At 39.6% G+C, this 20,852-nt stretch overlaps 1 protein-coding gene across 4 annotated transcripts in view; it reads left to right on the top strand.

The window, feature by feature from the left end:
* Window positions 1–20,852, top strand: part of LOC125463636 (archaemetzincin-2) — a 39,275-nt gene that overhangs the window by 5,460 nt on the left and 12,963 nt on the right. For all 4 annotated transcript variants that reach the window (XM_048555170.2, XM_048555171.2, XM_048555168.2 and 1 more), the window contains exons 2-4: window positions 5,844–6,147; window positions 12,619–12,792; window positions 18,839–18,967. In XM_048555170.2, the coding sequence (XP_048411127.2) occupies window positions 5,865–6,147; window positions 12,619–12,792; window positions 18,839–18,967 (586 nt within the window). In that variant the 5' untranslated portion in view covers window positions 5,844–5,864. The remainder of the gene's footprint in view (window positions 1–5,843; window positions 6,148–12,618; window positions 12,793–18,838; window positions 18,968–20,852) is intronic.

Here is a 20,852-nt window from a genome sequence, read left to right as displayed (position 1 = left end):
CTTGGGTGATAGAAGTGAATGTATTCTTGGCAATTTTGCAGATGAACCCAAAAATATCTGGAAAGTTAAGTAGTGAGGTTTACTGAGTATACAAAGGGATATAGACAAGTTAAATGAGTGGGAAAAAGCTTGGTAGACGGAATATAGTGTCTGAAAATGTGAGGTTTTGCAGTTTGACAGGAAGAATAGTGGAACTGAAAATCATTTAAATGGAGAAAGACAGAAGACAGCTACCAAACAGAGGGCTTTGGTGGTCCTCATGCATGAATCACAAAAAGCTGGTATTCAAATTCAGGCAAATGGAACAAAGAACAGTATAACATAGGCACAAGCCCTTTGGCCCACCAAGACTGCATCATTTGTCAGCACATTTCTAAACTAAAAGCCTTTAGCCTCAATGTGGTAGTTATCCTCCTTTTCCATGCGTATTCGTATATCTGTCAAAATGCCTCTTAAATGTTGATATTGCAGCTGCCTCCACCACCGCCTCTTGCTGCACATTCCAGCACTTAACACATTCTGTGTAAGTTGAAAAATCTTAACTGTCTCATCTACTTTAGATTTACCCCTTTTTGCCTCAAACTTCTGTCCCCTAGTAATTGGCATTTCTCCTGGGGAAAAGACTTGACTATCCATTACATGACTCTCATAAATTTGTAAACTCCTATCAGGTTGACCCCTCATTCTTTGTCATTCAAGTGAAAACAAACCAAGTTTGTCTAATCTCTTCACTTAGCTAATATCTTCCAAACCAGGCACATGCTGGTGAAGTGTTTCTATCCCCTTTCCGAAGCATCCACATACTTCTGGTGGTGTGCTGACTGGAACTGTACATAATGTTCCACATGTGGCCTAACTAAGGTTCTGAATAGCTGCACCATGACTTTCTAATTTTAAAACTCAGTGGCCCAATCAATGAAAGCAAGCATGCCATATGCTCCTGAGATGCTGCTTGGCCTGCTGTGTTCATCCAGCCTCACATTTTATTATCTTGGAATTCTCCAGCATCTGCAGTTCCTATTATCTCTGATGCCATATGCTTTCTTGGCCACATTACCCACATGTTAAAGGATGGAATGTTTATATTACTGACCTTACAACATAGCAGAAAGCCCTTGGGTTAGTTTATATTCAGAACAGAAGTTTCAAGACCTTAATTCAAAAGGATCAGGAGCTCAGTTCAGAAGGGAGAAAAGTTTCTCCAAGCAGGAGAATCAGATTTTTGGGTCAGGGAGCACAGACACCATAGCCAAAATGTTTTAGTTTTGTGGAACTTCAGAGTAGGAGGATTTGGATAGAATTTTCAAGTTGTTGGAACCGAGAAAATTCTGGCCATCAGAATTGTGAAAAGTTCATGCCAGTGGGCTCAAGAAGATGTCTCAAATAGTCAGTAGAATCCAAGACAGAGAAACCAGTCTTAGAGTCGAGTTTGGAGTGAAATCTCCATGGAATTGAGTATCTTTAAAAATAGTGTTGGGTAGTACATTGAAGCTTTGGTTTGATGTTTGTGTTAAGATCTTTCTCACTCTCTTCATGGCTGTATGTGTTTTGTTTCTCATGTTCTTCAACAATACAAAGTGGGTTTATTACATCTGCAGCCTCATGAGAGAACTTCACTGACTAAAGTAAGGTAAGGTTGCCATAGTCCCAAAGGACCATAGAGGTGTAATGAGAGGCAGATGACTAGTGGTGATGGTTGAACCTTCAGATGAGTACACCTAAGGTGAGGGGAGAGATTGAAAAGGAGAATTCTTAATGATAACCTCATCCAGTGTGGAAATTGAACACACGCTGTTGTCATCTCTCTGCAACACAAACCAGCTCTCCAGCCAACTGAGCTAACCAACTAATTGCTATGATAACCAACTGTGGGGGGAGAAAAAAGCAATAAATAGTCAAACTAGCTTTCATACTGGGATCTAACTTCACTAGTATTACAAACAGCCGGGATTTTTGCAGTGTATAGTTCCTTTCAATATAATAAAATATCCCAAGAGAGTTCTACATTGGAATGTTATAAAACAGACTTTGAAATTAACCCCATAAAGCAATATTAAGATGGGTGGGGAAAGTGGTAGTTTTTTTTAAAGGAACATCATAAGGAAAGAAAGAAAGGAACGTGGAAAGAATGTTAGATGTAGACAGGTGGCGGCACTACCATAAATGATGGATCAAATAAAATTAAGGGTTATCAAGAGGCTAGAAATAGAATACAAATTTCTGAGTAATTACAGTGCTGAAGGAGATGACTGAGGTAGGGAGGAGTGAGGTCGAGGCAAAACTGAAATCGAGGATGAGAATTTTAAAATCAGCATATTACTTGACCAAGTCCCAATGTAGATAAATAAGCAGCTATTAATGGATGAAGAAAACTTGATACCAGTCAGGACAGGGTTAACAGATAACAAGGTGTCGAGCTGGATGAACACAGCTGGCCGAGCAGGAGAGCTGACGTTTAGGGCCTGCACCCTCCTTCAGAAATGGGGAAGGGGAAGGGGGTTCTGAAATAAATAGGGAGCAAGGGGGAGGCAGATAGAAGATGGATAGAGGAGAAGATAGGTGGAGAGGAGACAGACCGGTCAAAGAGTTGGGGATGCAGCCAGTAAAGGTGAGTGTAGGTGGGAGGTAGGGAGGACGGACAGGTCAGGGGGGCAGGATGAGGTTAATAGGTAGGAGATGGGGGATGGGACTTGAGGTGGGAGGAGGGGATAGGTGGGAGGAAAGACAGGTTAGGGAGGCGAGGACGAGCTGGGCTGGTTTTGAGATGTGATGGGGGAGGGAAGATTTTGACGCTTGTGAAGTCCACATTGATACCATTGGCCTGCAGGGTTCCCAAGCGGAATATGAGTTGCCTATCCTGCCACCTTCGGTTAGCATCGTTGTGACACTGCAGGAGGCCCAGGATGGACATATCATCTACGGAATAGGAGGGGGAGTTGAAATAGTTCGTGTCTGGGAGGTGCACTTGCTTTGTGCGAACTGAACATAGGTGTTCTGCAAAGTGGTCCCCAAGCCTCCGCTTGGTTTCCCTGATGTAGAGGAGACCACAACGGGAACAGCGGATGCAGTATACCACATTAGCAGATGTTCAGGTGAACATTTGCTTGATGTGGAAAGTCTTCTTGGGGCCTGGGATGGGGCTAACGGGGAAGTGTAGAGGCGGGTGTAGCACTTCCTGTGGTTGCAGGGAAAAGTGCCGGGTGTGGTGGGGCTGGAAGGGAGTGTGGAGCAGACAAGGGAGTCACAGAGAGAGTGGTCTCTCTGGAAGGTAGATAAGGGTGGGGAGGGAAAAATGTCTTTGGTGGTTGGGTCGGATTGCAGATGGCAGAAGTGTCGGAGGATGATGCGTTGCATCCGGAGGTTGGGATGGCACATGAGGACTGGGGGGTTCTGTTTTGGTTTTTACTGCGGGGAGGGAGTGTGAGGGATGAGTTGCGGGAAATGCAGGAGACACGGTCGAGGGCGTTCTTGACCACTGCGTCGGGAGGAAGTTGCAGTCCTTGAAAAATGAGGACATCTGAGATGTACTGGATTGGAATGCCTCATCCTGGGAGCAGATGTGGCGGAGGCGAAGGAATTGGGAATAGGGGATGGCATTTTTGCGGGAAGGTGGGTGGGAGGAGGTGTATTCTAGATAGTTGTGGGAGTCTGTGGACTTGAAATGGAGAGCGATAATGGAAACTGCAGATGCTGGAGAATCCATTGGTTTCTAGGTGGTTGCTGGAGTTGGAGACAGAGAGGTCCAGGAAGGACAGAACTTAAGTTTGGGCTGGAAAGTGTTGGTGAAGTGGAGGAGGTCTTCAAGTTCTTTGTGGGAGCACAAGGCGGCGCTGATACAGTCATCAGTGTAATTGAGAGAGAGGTGGATTTAGGGCCAGTGTAGGTACGGAAGATGAATTGTTCCATGTAACCTGCAAAGAGACAGGCATAGCTTGGGCCCATGCGGGTACCCATGGCCACCCCCTTTGCCTGTAAGAAATGGGAGGAATTAAAAGAGAAGTTGTTGAGGGTGAGGTCGAGTTTGGCTAAGTGGATGAGGTTGTCAGTGGGGAGGGGTCTGGTCGGGCCTGCGGGACAGGAAGAAGCAAAAGGCCTTTAGGCCATCTGTATGGGGAATGATGGTGTATAGGGACTGGATGTCCATGGTAAAGATGAACTGTTGGGGACCAGGGAATTGGAAGTTCTGGAGGAGGTGGAGGGCATGGGTGGTGTCACAAGACAGGACCTTCATAGACCTAATGCGGTGCAGGAACTGAACCCATGCTGCTGGCATCATCATGTTCATATGGGAGTTTTTGTGTTGTAAATTATTAGCAGTTCTGGATTTCCATTTTTCCTTGTGTGACATGTAAAACCCTCACCTGCTCCCTTCCTATCTATCCAACATTCCTGTTTCAGCCCTCTGTTTGCTCACATTATCAGCCTCTGTTTACTTACTATTTATCCTAATTTCCCATCTTGAAAATCTTGACATGTTTTAAATTGCACTTCTGATGCACCTTGTTCAAGGTTATGTAGATAGGGAGTTCCTGGACCAAGAGGGGGAAAATGGAGTCGAGATAGGTGGAGATAAGTTCGGTGGGGCAGGAGCAGGTGGAGACAGTGGGTCGACCAGGGCAGTCAGGTTTATGTTAACAGAGTTTTGGCTGAGCTAAAATTTATGTAGTGCTGAGCAATGGAATAGATCAAGAGCTGTAGATTCAATCTGGAGCTAACAAAGGTATGGATGAGAATTTCAGCAACAATGGAGATAAGCCAAGGATAAAGTTGAGCTGTGTTGCACAGACAGAATTAGGTGGTCTTGGTGATGCCACACATAAATGGTTGGAGGCTTATATGAGACAGTCTCTATCAAACTCAGATAGTTACTAGGAGATGAATGAAGTTAGTGGCTGTGATATAATTTTATAACAAGATCTTCAAACACAGTGATTCGGCTTTGAGATTATTAGTTGGAAAAATTTCTGCTTGCTTGTAATGGATATTAGACAAGCAGTCTGACAATTAATCAAAAGTGGAACAGTCAATGAGGTAGTGTGAGGTCCAGCTAGGAATCCAAAATTATGGTAAATCATAAAAGCACAGTACTACAAATTCTGGATCTTAAGATAAAATCAGAAAATGCTTGAAATACTAGACATGTCAGATGGTATCTGTGGAATGAGAACTAAAAACCTTTTCAGTCTCTGGCCTTTTGTCAGAATGACAATGATCAAAGCAAACTTGTTTAAATATCTCCAGCTGTATCATTATGTGGCTCAGAAGCAAGAGATAGTCAGTGAATTTTTATTCTTTTATGGTATGTGAGCATCGTTTACAAGGCCAATATTGTTGCCATCCTTTATTTCTCTTCAGAAAAGTAGTTTTCTCTGCCATTTTAATGGGCATTTAATCAACTATATTCTTCTGGATCTGGAGTTACATGTAGACCAAGCTGGGATGGTAGATCTAATCCCTTAAAAGGCATCATATCAATGATATTTGTCACAGTCACTGTTATTGAGATTAGCTTTATATTTCTGATTTCTTAACTGTACAGGGGCAGGTAACAATTGATGTTCCCAGAAACACTTTTTTTACAATATTTATAAATTATTTAGATCAAGGATTAGATACCAGTGTTTCTGGGGTCTGGATAATACAAAATTAAATGTGGATAAGAGCAGAAAAATTGTAAAGGGACTTTGAAAGATCAAGTGAAAGGACAAAAATTTGTTTTGATTTTGGAAGCAGTGAAGAAGTTCATTATGGTATTATGTGTTTTTGAAAGTTTGGATGAAAACAAAAGAAACTGAACCAACTAACTAAATTTAATACTGAGTTTTCATTTATTTTCTTTCTAGTGACTTGATTTGTTTCTCTCGATGGAGACAATACAGCACAGTGAAGAGATGCTGAGGACTGCTCTAATATCTAACCATAAAGATGTGATTGACCTGTATCAGAAATTCAGCCCAAGGGTGAAAAGCCTACTGGAAGAAGCTTTTCGGCCAGTTAGCGCCCTTTTTAAACCCATTGTGTTACATTCAAAGTCTGACTGGATCCTTAGCCACCCGGAGCCAAAGCAAGATTTCTATGCATTTTACAGTAGTCCGCACAGGAAATCACCAGTTCCTGGGAGAAACATTATTTACATTCAGACCATTGGTATGATCCTGTAGTGGTCACTTAGCTCAGTTGGCTGGATGTGTGATTTCTGATGCACAATTATGCCAGCAGTGTGGGTTCAGTTCCTGCACTGCATTAGGTCTATGAAGGTCCTGTCTTGTCATCCTTGCCCCTCCCCTGACGCATAGTGAAACTCACAAATAGACATCTTGCTAATGAGAGAGCAGCCCTATGGTCCTCTGGGACTTTGGCAACTTTATGTATGGTTCTATAAAGTTGTTTCTTTCAGAATTTTGACTGAGGAATCTTCTCATTTTCTGACAACAAAAGCATTTTTTAATATATTCATAGTTGTTGCATGTTGCACCGTTTTTGTCACATCTCCATCCACCATGTAAAACCCTCACCTGCTCCCATCCTGTTTATCAAACATTCCTGTTCTCAGTTCTCTGTTTGCTCACATTATCAGCCTCTGTTTACTTACTATTTATCCTAATTTCCCATCTTGAAAATCTTGACATGTTTTAAATTGCACTTCTGATGCACCTTGTTCAAGGTTAGTATAATTTTTGTTGTACCCTCAGTGCTGAGATGTAGCAGCCCAAGACACTTAAAGAGAAACAAAAATTGAATTTTGTGGTCAAATTTATTTCTTCTTAGAAGTAACATGTCACATTGAAAATGTTAGACAGGGTTAAGCTAAGTACATGATTAGCTACCTTTTGCAAGATGACGGAAGTTTACAGACCAGAATGAAAAATTTTTTGGATGCTTTCTACCTAAAGAACTCTTCATGAAACTTGACTTGATGCTTCAAATCTGTGTTGTGCTATTATTAAATTTGTTCAGTTTGATATTTTAGACACAGCAGTTTAGACTCCAATTTGTTTCTGTGCTCCACTGTAAATGGCAATTCCAATTTGATTGATTAATATCCTGTAAACAATTGATTTAATGTCATCATTCGAGATCCAGTCTGTATTGCCTTTTGTTTCACTACCTTCAGTGTTGAATGATGCAATTTGGCTGTGTTTCTACCACAAAATGTTCAGCTTCTAGCCAGCAGAGAATCCAGTATAATTTGAAACTACAGCATATTTCACAGCTCAAAAGGACTACTACTTTAATAACTATAATTCGGGAGTGTGAGTGACCACTTTGTTTTATTAACGAAGAAAGTTGTGTGGTCTGTAATTCTTGACTAATACTGTTCATTGACTTGCTTTAAGCTATTTGACTTGAAACTTATTCCATCTGACAAAGTATATAATTCAATTCATCTTTCAAATAGAGTAAGTCACAACAACGTCATAGAAAATATGGATTCTTTTATTCTTATCCTTAGAGTTCCCTGTTATTTAGTTGGATTTGGACAAAAAAAGGCTAGATTATAGCCTGGGAGTGAGCATAAAGAATCTAAGGTAGGTAAAAGGATATGTTATAAACACAGGAGCACTACACTGTGTAGGTATTTTAAATGTGAATCTGTGGTTGGGGTAGCATGAACCTAAGATTACAGAGGGTAATTCCTATGTTGTCTATGTGCACCGAGATAATTGCTCCTTTGCAGTGTTTCAGATTAATCAAAGATCAGATTATCTTTCTTGAATTTTTCTACTTAAACATGTTTCATGTTGATATGGGAGTTTTTGTGTTGTAAATTATTAGCAGTTCTGGATTTCCATTTTTCCTTGTGTGACACATATGTATGTGTATGCATTGAAAAAATAAAACATCACCTCAGAAAATTTTCATAAATATCTACATTGATTAACTCATTTGCTTATATGCTGCAAATTTATGTCCATACCAGTATAATATTCAGATCACATGTTCATACGAACATGAGGAAAAAAAGAACAGGAGTAGGGCTTTAGCCCACTGAGTTTGCTATGCCAAACAATGCTATCAAGGCTGAACTTATTGTGGCCTTCACTACATTTTGCCTGATTATAACATTTGACTCCTTTGTGGATCATAAATCTATCTACCTCAGACTGAAATATATGCAGTGACCCAGGCTCCACTGCTACATTCGAATTCTAAAGACTTGTGACTGAGAGGGAAAAAAGCTCATCAGCGTCTTCATCGGAAATACTTTAATCTTAAAGTCTCTCCAGTTCTAGTCTCCCACCTGAGAAGAAGCAAATCTCTCAGACTCTATCATACCAGGCCGTCGAATAAGATTATTTCCTATTGTAAAGAATTCTTCGAATGAATAAAGGCTTAATATGCTCAACCTTTCCAAAGAGGACAATCTTTTCATTCCAGGAAGCAGCCTGATGAACCATGAACTGCTTCCAGTGCAGGTATGTCCCTCATTAAGGAGACTAAACCGATACACAGTGCTCCTTTTTTATTCGTTTATGGGATGTGGTGTTGCTGGCTGGCCAGCATTTTTTACCCATCCCTAGCTGCCCTTGAGAACGTGGTGGTAAGCTGCTTTCTTGAACAGCAGCAGTCCACTTGCTGTGGGTTGACCGACAATGCCATTAGGAAGGGAATTCCAGGATTTTGACGGAACAACAGTGAAGGAATGGAGATGTATTTCCACCTCACGATGGTGAGTGGCTAGGAGGGGAACTTGCAGCCGGTGGTATTCCAATGTATTTGCTGCCCGTGCCTGGATATGAGTTACTGTAAATTTAGAAAGTGCTGTCTCGGGATTTTTGAATGCAGCCCCACCAATGATATTTGTCGTTATAGCCAACCTTCTGTGTTTTTTTATATTCCATTTTCCTTGCAATAAAGGTAATATTAAACTTGTCTAATTACTTGCTGATTGGTATGGACTTGGGCTGAAGGGCATCTTTTTGTGTTGTAGTAATGTAACTCTATGAATTGTCAATTATTTGTACCCTTAGTTTTTTCCTGGTAACTTTAGTAATTATTTTAAGTTCTTTCCCTTGCCCCTGGATTTTTTGTCATTCCTGGAATATCTTTACCTTCTACTGTGAAAACAGATTAAAAAATACTTGATCAAATTTTTGTCGTATCCTTGTTTCTCATTGATTCCAGATTCTGGCTTTCCTAAGGTACCCAGGCTCATTTCTGCTGCTCTCTTTTCATACTTGGAAATTGTTACAATCTTTATATATTCTTGATTGTTTGCTCTCCAACTGTAATTTCTCCCCTCCCCATGTGTTTTACTTTACAGTAATACTTTGTTAATTTCAAAAATGTTCACAATCTTTTGGAATGCCTCTGTGTAGCTTTGTACCTTTCAAAATATCAGTTGATATCATTCTTAACCTCCTTAGCCATTCTTAGCCTCTTTCTCAAAATGTTTCTTCCTCATCTTTGCTGAGGGTTTTTGAATGCCTCTGCTTCCTTCCTATCTTACCCTTTTAAGCCTGTTTTCCCATTCAATTTTAGCCAACTTTGTCTTCAAGAAGCTTTAATAGCCCTTACTTAGAGGATTCCTTACTGTAAGGTCTATTTGCCTCTAACTACTACTTTGGTTTTACTCTTTCAGTTTTGTAACAAACACTTAAAAGTATCAGTACCTAAGTACCCTGCACCTAAGATGGTGCCAAAGCGGTAATATTACAAATTTTGCACTTTTTCGAGTGCTCATGACAATAAAGACTTTTCTATTCAGTTCAAAAGTGGCCTCTTCTTCCCTGATGCTCTCAGAATGTTATTCTCAGAAACTATCCTGACCATAGTCTCTTAACCCCAAGGCTACCTTTTTCAATTTGATTTGACAAATCTATGTGAAGATTAGAATCTCATGGTTGTGGAATACCTTTCTTAGAGATCCCATTATTTCTTGATATGATACTTTTTTGACAGTATAACTATTGTCAGCAGGACAATGAACCAGCTGTGATTTGTTTCCTATTTCTCTTCTGAAACAGATAGCACATTTTGATCCTCTGACCCAAGATCATTTCTCACTAATACTCATCCTTGATTAGCAGAGTTACTACCACCACTACCTTTTAATTCTTTTCTTACTTTTGTTCTGATGTGTAGAATATGTGCAACCGTGTCACTATAATGGCTATTAAATTGTATTTAATTTTATTTGTGTAAATAATTCATGCACCTTGTATATGGCATTTGTAACAATCAGATAAAAAGCTTTTAATTCTTTTCATCACATTTTTCTAATCTTGCCTTTAATTGCTGGTGCACTCTCAGTTTAGAATGTTCTGTCCTTCTAGTCACGCTCTGGCTGACAATGTGTGTATCATGACTTTGCACTGTCATTCTATCCTTTCTCTTTAATTTCCATATGTTCTCTCATCTAAATCCTTTACCTCCACACCCCCCCCCTCCCAAAACAACCCCACACTATTTAGTGTAAAGCCCTTTCCACAGCTGGCTAGATCTCTGGCCACAGTGCAGTTCAGGTGAATGCCATCCCAGTGGTAGGGCTCCCTCCTTCCCAGCACTGGGTACTGTATCCCATGACCTGAAAACCATTTCCCAATCTTTGAGCCATGCATTCAGTTTGCTGACTTTATTTAAACTACACTGACTTTTGTGGTTTACATTGTGATCCAGATATTATTACCTTTTGTGGTTCTGCTTGGTGAGTTAGTTTAGCTAGTGTACTTCCTTTCAGAACCTTTTTGGTTTTACCTATGGTGTTTGAAACTTGCCTGGATCATAATATTTGGGTTCTTCCCCCATACTCTTTTAGTCTTGAGGATAACCCCGCCGCAGAGAACATGGCACTGTAGCACCCCAATTTTGATTTTCCAGCTCCTCACCTTCTATTGCAGAGAGTCTACGATTTTGTGCATTGAGACTGAAATGTAACCAACAAAACATCTTTGTGTATTAAGAGAGGGATAGATAAATTGAATGACCGTAGATGACTGCTAATATATTGAACAACAATGTATGATGGATACTGAATCCAGATGTAGCTAATTGCACACTGCTGGTAATGAACAGATAATGTCAATACTCAAACTTGGATATGTAGTTTTACCTTTTTGTACATTTGTTGAAGTTATTGGGTGAAAGCCAACAGTGTGTTTTTGATGGCATGTGCTTTATTGGCACTGAAATGTGGTAAATATTTGTTAAATATAGGCGTGCAAAGTATATTTGCTTATATTGTGTGCATGTAAGATATTTTGAAATAAAATTAGTGTTTGTGCTTAAAGCAGTCAGCATAAATAATCTTTTCCAAAGATCAATTTGTCTCCCAGTTGTGGAAAAACTTTTGTTATGTTTTGTGATAAAAGTAGTAAAGATTTAAGAATCTGTTATAAATGAAGGAATGCCAGCAGAATGAAAGTAAGGCTAGTTGTGTTTGGCGAATGAGAGATTATTTTTAACGTTGGCTGCGTGGATGAAAGTAATGCAGTCAGTGATGTTCAAAGTGCAAATAATAAAGTACCTCACAAGAGACTTGTGTGATAATAAAATATTGCTGCATGAACAGAAATGATGGACAGGAAGCAAAAAATGGAGTAATGCTGTTTGGATTTGAGAGTGGTCCACAACCATGTACTGCATAGTCAATGTTAGACTCGTTTTGTTCCTGACATCTCTAGTTGATTGAATTTGGGTAGAGGGAACATAATCTTTAAATTTATTAATGAAACAGAACTCGCAGATTTTACATATAACAAGGAAAACTGAATGACGTTGGTGGAATGTCCAGACAGGTGACAAATGCAATTATTGTGGGGGGAAAAAAGTGATGGATTATGCATCTTAGCAGACCAATCAAATAATTAGATGATATATGTTGACAAAAGATAAAGGTTTCAGCTACACAGAAACCCCTATTGATTTGGAGACAAAATTCACCATAAAGTGATTTTTTTTTGTTTATCTCTCTCTCATTTCCTTTGCTTTTGCTGACAACCATTTGGGTTTCTGTCATTCATACCTTCTCTGGACACGTGACTTGTTTCTTGTCCCACTACCACTTCCTTTGGCCTTGTACCATGAAGGTTTAACTATTGAATCTTTTTCGTCATCCATCCCCCGCTTTCTTTGGCCTTGTACCATGAAGGTTAAGCTATTGAATCTGTTCCATCGCCTACCCTCACTGTAAACTTTTTTTTCAACAAAAACAGAAACTACTGGAACAGTTCAGGTCTGGCAGGATCTGCGGAGAGAAGTCAGAGTTAACGTTTTGGGTCCAGTGATCATTCTTCAGTACTGAAATTCTTTTGGTACACTTTTTTTGTTTTTACTCTGCCATTCCTGCACCCTTTCAGCGTTTAAAACGTATTACATTTCTATCTACTAATTCTGATGAGTTCTTCACAAATGGAGCTAGAACTGTCAAGGATTTCCAGAGTTCACAATATTTTTCTTTTGCTTTACAACGTCTTGCCAGTCAACAAAATAAAACTATAATTTTTGGTTTTTTGTACTGGTTGACTGGTGACTTGTTTTTTGAAATGTGTGAATGATTTCTGATGCCTTCTTAATATCTGAACCAGCCTTTTCATTAATATTGATAGCCGGTAACTTAAAATTTCCAAAATTTTTTAAACTTTTTGCTTACTATGTGCGGTATTTTCTTGTTTTCAGGTTCATTTGGTGATTCACAGACAACTACTGAGACATACATACACTGGTTAAAGGAATACTGTGAGACATTTTTCTATGGTCTGAAGATCAAATTTTTGTATCCGGTTTCAGTATCCCAAATTGGTTGTGTATTCCGTGTCAATACATATTCACACAATCTGCAGATACTTGCAGGTAATACTGCATATTAAACTATTCTCCTAAATGTTGATAAAAGTGGTGTGTGTATTAGAAATTGATCGTTAGTTATCGATTTGTTATAGTATATCCACTGTTGACAGTATATCAAGTTAAAGTACAAGATGAAGTGAATGGAGCCACTGTGTCATTGTGTCTTCTCAAGAATTCAACATTCAGACAGATGGAAGTTGTTAGACTGAAGGTTTTCAAAGTGTTTCAAACATACTACAAAAATTACTTTTATAAATTTTACTTAAAAGGTGTTAGTAATGTAGTGCAACATTTATTTCCTCTATGTTCTGAGCCTGTTTGAGATAGGTCAGCTGAAGAGTTGTGCTATCTGTAATCCCCAAGCTAGTTGCACTTGATCCGCAGAACTGAATGTGGTCCATTCCTAGGTCTGTGGACTCTGTTTGGACTGAACACCTAACTGACTATGGCTAAGCCTCTTGATTGAGCTTGGCTGTACTCCTTGACCCCACCAAAGACTGTTCCCTTTTTGTATTCCATACATGGTCACTTGGTTGAATCATGTGTAGAAACAAGTCCAGCCCCTTTTGGCTATTCAGCACCCTCAAGCAGTATGCCTCTTACCCCGTGCCAAAAAGTAATGCAAGTCATGAGGCTGGAAGCCTAAGTTAGTGGAAGGTGAGCGAGTGTTAAGATGTTAATGTATTAATGTATATGTATGTGTCCCTGCCAACAAAATGACCTGGCAAAAACATGCAAATTGTAGATATTCAAACTCCAAAGTATGACACTGAAGGGTTGCAACAGTATAAGATTTGGACCAAAAGCAGACATGATGATGTGGTGAGGCTGGTGATTTACTAATGTTGACTTCCAGAAACAAAAGGTGGAGGAGGGCTATGTACATGTAGCATTCAGGAAAGTTATGAAAACAGAGTGGATGAAAGCCTGAGATTTGGCAAGTGATGAGCTATTGAATACCAGCATCTTTCAAAGTGAGATTTATAGGTAGCATTTTTTTAAAACTGGTCTGACCATTAGTGTAAAGGGCAGGGTAAGCAAGGAAAATGGAGGTTGCTGATTAATCAGGTAGACTGGTTTGATCTAGTCCTTGCACTGTAGCAAAGTATAAATGCTTAGGTCTCCATCTAGTTTGCAAACGGAGTGCACATTTCAAGCAGAGTCAGTTTCGTTAATGGTGAGTTACGTGAAATAGGGGAGAGATTTTTTAAAAATGTCTTACTTACTACTTTTGTATCCACTGCTCAGCTCGTACTTTAGTGCAATGGAAGGATGGATCAGTGAATATCTGGTAAGATATGTCATAGGGAATGGTTAATACACTTAAAAGTTGGCTTGACAGATTAATTTTCATAGCTAGGCCAAGTGGAATATACAGCCAGTGGAATGTAGGAAGTCATGGATATATTGTGTCCAAGATGGACATATCTGTAGGTAATGTCACATACCTGAACTCCTAGTTTAGCAACCAGAGCAGCAGTTGGCGTCACTATTGTGTATTTGTGAGGTAAAGACTACGTGGATAGCACATTTACGGAGGTGGTTGCACCACAGCTTAGTAGTGTGCAGACAGATGAGAAATGGGTGAACATCAGGCAGCGTAAGAGAGCCAAGCAGGTACTGTAGAAACAAATCTGTGGCACTGTGGGTAGCAACTTGTACAAAAGAGGAGGCAGAGGAGCAGAAGAGCAGTACTGCTAGGGGAATCCTTTTGTTAGCAGGGCAGGGAGGAGGCCAGAGGTTGTAGTCCATGTTTGTTCCAATGTCTGAGCTAGGAAGGAGGGTGACGTTTGAAAACAGATTTCAGGGAGCTGGGAAGGATTTTGAAAAGCATGACATCCAAAGTAATAACGTCAAGATTACTCACAATCTCATGTGCTGGTGAGCATAGAACAGGAGAATTGAATACATTGCTAGAAAACTACTAAGAAGGAGGGCATCATATTTTTGAGACATTGGCACTAATTCTGAGGCAGTTGGGATCTGAACAAATGGATAAGTTAGTCCTAAAACTAACATCCTTATGGGGAAATTTGTTAGTGCTATGGAGAAGGTTTAAGTTAGATTGGAAGGCGGATGAGAATCTATCATGGAGATCAGATTCAAGAGAAGCAAAACTAGTAAAAAGGAACTAGAAAAGTAGCAAGCAAAAATAGAACACAGCTGAAACAATGGGAAGTATCAATTAGGATCAAGATGCAGAATATTTTTTAAAAAGTCTGAGTTATAGGCATACTCATATGAAAGTATATAGTATTCATAAAATATTAATGATTTGATGTACAAATTGAAGTAAATGAATATGATTTAATTCTGATTATAGAGATGTAGTTCCCTGGTGAATGAGCTGAATGTCCAAGACTATTCTACATTTAGAAGGGATAGAGAACAGGGAAAATGAGGTGAGGTAGAACTCCTAATGTACTGATGTAACTCATTATTAAGATGAGATAACCTTCAGTCGGAAGATCAAGGTCTAGAATTAATTTGGGTGGAGCTAAGGAGAAGCAAGGAGAAGAGTATATCTGGGGGAGTTGTTTATAGGAAACCAAACTGTAGAATTAACATTGGGCTAGACATGCATTAATGTGAGTAATGCAGTAATGATGGGAGACTTCATTTTGCACATAGACTGGTTAACAAAGTTGGTGCTAATGGTGTGATGGATGAATTCCTGAAGTGTGTACAGCAGGCTTCTTGGAACAGTTTGTTAAGGAGCTAAAAAGGGATTTGGGCTATTTTATGCTTGGCATTCTGTTTTGGGAAAGAACTCGTTGATAGGCTTGCTGTAAAGGAGCCTTTAGGAAATGGTGACCAGAACAGGATAGAATTTTAAACGAAGTTTGAAAATTGAGACTTGCATCTGAGCAAAGGAAACTAAGGCTATGAAGGGCAAGGTGGATTGGGAAAATAAGCTAAAAGATTTGATGGTAAGTGGATGCTAGCTAAAATTTAATCTTAGAGTTTACAACAGATGTACCTTCCTCTAAAGCACAAATGACCAAACAGAAAGGTAAATAAACCTTGGTTAACAAAATAAATTAAAGATTGCATTTGATCATATATAAGGATCCTAGAAAGTGGTAAGTGTTGAGAGCGTCAAAAGAGTGTCAAAAAATTTGAGGAAAGGGAAAATGAATATGAATTGAAGCTAGTGAGGAATAAAATGTTAACTGTAAATTCCTTTCATCACATGAAGGGAAAATGAGTTATAGGGATAAACTGGGCCACCTTCAGGTTGAATAGCAGAATTCCCAGAACAGGGAAAAGGAAGAGAAACTAAACAGTTTTGTGTCTTCAGAGGAAGATACAGAAAATCTGCTAGAAATAGATGTGACTAAAGGGCTTGTGTAACTGAAAAAAAAACAAACGTTAGTAATATGAGGTAGCACTTGAAAATTAGCTGGATTCAGGGTTACGAATTTCCTAGATCAGGTTGAGGTTGCAGATTTGCTCGCTGAGCCGGTGTATTTGATTGCAGACATTTCGTCACCCTGCTAGGTAACATCGTCAGTGCACCTCCAGTGAAGTGTTGGTGTTCTGTCCCACTTGTTGTTTATATCCCTCAGTTTTCTGGGGTGGTTGGCATTTCTTCAGTTCTATTTTTAGTGGTTTGTATATCAGGTCTAGTGTAGTGTGTTTGTTGAGGGAGTTCTATTTGGAATGTCAGGCTTCCAGGAATTTCCTTGCATGTCTCTGTTTGGCTTGCGCTATTATGGATGTGTTGCCCCAGTCGAATTTGTGTCTTTCTTTGTCTGTGTCAATTGAGACCAGTGAGAATTGGTCGTGTCTCTTGATGGCTAGTTGGTGTTCGTGTATCCTTTATTGTCAGTTTTCTTCCAGTTTGACCTACGTAATGTGATTGTAAGTAACATTAGGGTACAGAATTCCATCAACAAAAACATTGAACTTGATCCAATATACAACCATTGATAAATGATACTGGAAGTAATGCCAACCACCCCAGTAAACCCATAAATACACATAAATAACGAGTGGGACAGAACACCAACGCTACACCGGAGGCGCACTGATTATGCCACCTAGCAGGGTGACGAAACGTTTGCAGTTAAGCACACTGACTTGGCAAATAAGTCTACAACCTTACCCACAACATGAGCTACAAATCCTTTCAAAAACTTTCCTGGATTATTTGAGCTCCATCTCAGTATTGAAATAAGTAGCAGTAAAAATAGCGGACGCATTGATTATTTTTAAAAATTCTGTAGATTCTGGAAATGATCCTACTGATTGGAAGATAGTAGATGTAATCATACTATTAAAGAACCAAGAAAGGGAGAGTCAGGAATTCATAGACCTGCTAGTTCGAAATCTGTAGTAGGGGGGAAAATGTTAAAATCTGTTACAAAGAACGGGTAATACCTTAGGAACGAATGGCAAAATTGAGCAGAATGAACGTGGATTACTGAAAGAGAAATCATGTTTGACCAACTTGTTCTTTCAGATGGAAACTAGTGGATGTGATATATTTGGATTTTCTGAAGGCTTTTGATGAAGCCTCAGAATCTAGTAAATAAAAATAGTGTATTTGAGAATGTGGGGAAGAGGTAGGAAGGATATACTTTATACTGCATTAAAATTGATTATTAGACAGAGAAAAGATTAGGAATTAACTGATTGTTCTTGTAACTTTTCCTATTGGGATACTAGATGGTCAGTACTATGTCCACAGCTGTTCATAATCTATTCAAATTATTGGTGATCAATTATAATATTTCCAAATTTGCTGATGACAAGAAACTAGGCAGGAACGTAAGTTGTGAGGAGTGTGCTTGGTAAATTCAAGAGGACGTGGGACAGTCTAAGTGAATGGACTACAATATGGCAGATGGAACACTTTGTAAGTAAGTTTGAAGTTATTCACTTTGGTAGAAGAAACATAAAGGCAGAATATTTGTCAAGTGATGAGAGTTTGGGAAATGTGGGTGTCCAAAGGAATCTGGGTGTCCTTGTCCATGAGTCACTTTAAAGTGGACGAGCAGAGGCAGCAAGCTATTAGGCAATCTGTATGTTGTCATTTATTTCAAAGGGATTTGAATACAAAAGTAAAGATGTCTTATGCAGTTGTACACAGCCTTGGAGAGATCTCAGCTAGACTATTATGTATAGTTTGATTCTCCTTATCTAAAGAAGTGTATACTTGCCAGAGAGAGTTCAGTGGGGGCTCACCAGATTAATCCCTGGGTTAATGAGATTGTGTCAAGAGGAGAGATAAGTGGATCTGTAGTTTCCAGAGTTTGATGAATGAGAAGTGATTTAATTGAAACTACAAAATGTTTATGAAGCATGTTAGGGGAAGCACAGCTGGAACGTTTCTTTTGGCTGGTTTCAGTAGGATCAGGATACTTAAGGTCAAATGATAGACTGTTTAAGACTGAGATGAGGAATTTCTTCACTGAGAGTGGTGAGTCTTTAGAATTTTGTACTCCAGAAGCCTGTGGAAGCTCAATCACTGAGCAGGTTCAAGGCAGTCTAATTACATTAAGGAATATGGCAATAGTGCAAAACATGGTGTTGAACATTCATGACCTGGAATAGCAGGATAGGCTTGATGATTTGAATGGTCTGGATCCTGAAGTAATGAAAGTTAACTTATCAATGATCAAAATGTAATCAAAAAACAAAAGCTGTGCCATGTCGAATTTCATCAGAATGGAAGAGCAAAAACTTGCCACTAATTGCTACATTGAAGCTGTTAACCACCTACATTAGGTGGTTGTATTCCTTTTCAGCAGCTCTCAGGTTGGGAAGTATATGTTTATATTGGGAAATTTTTCCAGAAAAGGCTAAGAAAATATTTCTTTCCACACTTCTACACTGCCCCTTTGTGGCTGAATTTGTAGCATTGAAACTATTTTGTATTGTTTTGTTTTATTGAAGAGACAACTGAAGATTTGTTAATGTAAACTGAACATTCATTTTCAATGGATAAGCTTGAGCACAAGTTTCTTGTTGTAGAGTATCTAGTTCTGAGTAGTATTGGTAGTGTGTTATTTCCAAGTTTGTCATTTGAATTGCTTCTATTTAGGTAGTATTCTTAAGTACCTGAAGAAGAAGAAACCTGAAGATGCTTTCTGTATTGTTGGAATTACAATGATTGACCTTTATCCTGAAGATTCCTGGAATTTTGTGTTTGGACAGGCATCTCTTACAGAAGGTAAAGAAACGTACATACATTTAATTCCCTTGCTTCTTTTGTTTTCTTTGCATCTTTAGAAACCTTTGTACCTACTTGTATGGGAGGCTCATTTGTAAAGTGATCAATTTTGTGCACTTAACCTAGCCAAACCCCTCAACATTTACACTAATTGTATATGTTTTAGTTTCTTATCTTGGCCCTCATTCTGCCATCCTCTGGACAAGTCATGACAGAAGCACAATGAAGTAACTGAAGTTCTATTAATGAAGAGTTTACCCAATGAAAAATTGCGTAATTACACAGGGTATTAGTCACCTCCACCCTGCAGTGTGTGTGTGGTGTACCCACACCACATGGGTTGCATCGGTTCAAGAATGCACTTCCTCACCAACTTCTAAAAAGCAACTGGGATAGTCAATTAATGCTGGCCTAACCAATGATGCTCACAAACTGAATGAATTTTTTAAAAGTGTTTTCGTGGCTGGGGAATTGCAAACAATCATTAATAGCGGAATCTGGGACTGAAAGATGAAGACAAATTTCTTCACTTAGGGTTGTGAATCTTTGGAATTCTCTATGAGAACAGTGGCTGCTCAATCACTGAGTCAAGTCTGAGGTAAAAGATTTTTCATAAAGGAGAATCAAAGGACATGAAGTGTAATGTGAAAACGTGGAGTTAATGTAGTTGATAAGCCATGATCCTGTTGAAGTTGGAAGTCATTGAGCTAACTGATTTATTATAGCTTGTTTTACTTACACAAAGTCTTGATAGAAACAGCTGATTTTATCAGTAGGAAATGAAGCAGTTAGAGGTGTATTTTATTTATTGAAGCATTTAAAGTTGACTTGAGGGTTGCATCAGAAATCAAGCTATTGCAGGCTTAATCTGGAGGGAGGAGAGCTCTGTCGAAAAGTCAGATTTGTGTAAATCTATCCATGCGCTTGTAAAGGATGACAGTGCTATTCTCCTTATTACCATGAATAATGCTAACAAATCCATAGTTTCTGACATAACAAATCCATAGTTCCTGACATAAGCAGGCCAGGCAGCATCTTAGGAGCACAAAAGCTGACGTTTCGGGCCTAGAAAAGGGGGAGGGGGAGAGGGTTCTGAAATAAATAGGGAGAAGGGGGAGGCAGATTGAAGATGGATAGAGGAGAAGATAGGTGCAGAGGAAACAGACAAGTTAAAGAAGCGGGGATGGAGCCAGTAGAGGTGAGTGTAGGTGGGGAGGTAGGGAGGGGATAGGTCAGTCCGGGGAGGACGGACAGGTCAAGGGGGCGGGATGAGGTTAGTAGGTAGGAGATGGGGGTGCAGCTTGAGGTGAGAAGAGGGGATAGGTGAGAGGAAGAACAGGTTAGGGAGGCAGGGATGAGCTGGGCTGGTTTTGGGATGCAGTGGGGTGGAGGGGAGATTTTGAAGCTTGTGAAATCCACATTGATACCATTGGGCTGCAGGGCTCCCAAGCAGAATATACTGGCTCCATCCCTGCCTCTTTACCTTGTCTGTCTCCTCGCCACCTATCTTCTCCTCTGTCTGTCTTCAATCCGCCTCCCCCTCTCTCCCTATTTATTTCAGAACCCTCTCCCTTTCCCCCTTTTCTGACGAAGGGACTAGGCCCGAAACATGTGCTCCTAAGATGCTGCTTGGCCTGCTGTGTTCATCCAGCTCCACACTTTGTCATCTCAGATTCTCCAGCATCTGCAGTCCCCATTATCTCTCATAGTTTCTGACAGCCTACTTTCAAATATAACTAGTTGTCATGAATATTGTTTATCTGTGGCTCTGTGCTGATTGGTTGGAGAATTTGTGATCTCTTGCATTACTTAAGATGAATTTGGAAAGTGAACCAGATCCTGGCCAGTAATTGAATATGGTTCTAATCAACTACAGTATCCAGTT

The sequence above is a fragment of the Stegostoma tigrinum genome, chromosome 22 (genome assembly GCF_030684315.1).
Source record: "Stegostoma tigrinum isolate sSteTig4 chromosome 22, sSteTig4.hap1, whole genome shotgun sequence".
Taxonomy (NCBI): domain Eukaryota; kingdom Metazoa; phylum Chordata; class Chondrichthyes; order Orectolobiformes; family Stegostomatidae; genus Stegostoma; species Stegostoma tigrinum.
This window is presented reverse-complemented; position numbering and strand designations above follow the sequence as displayed.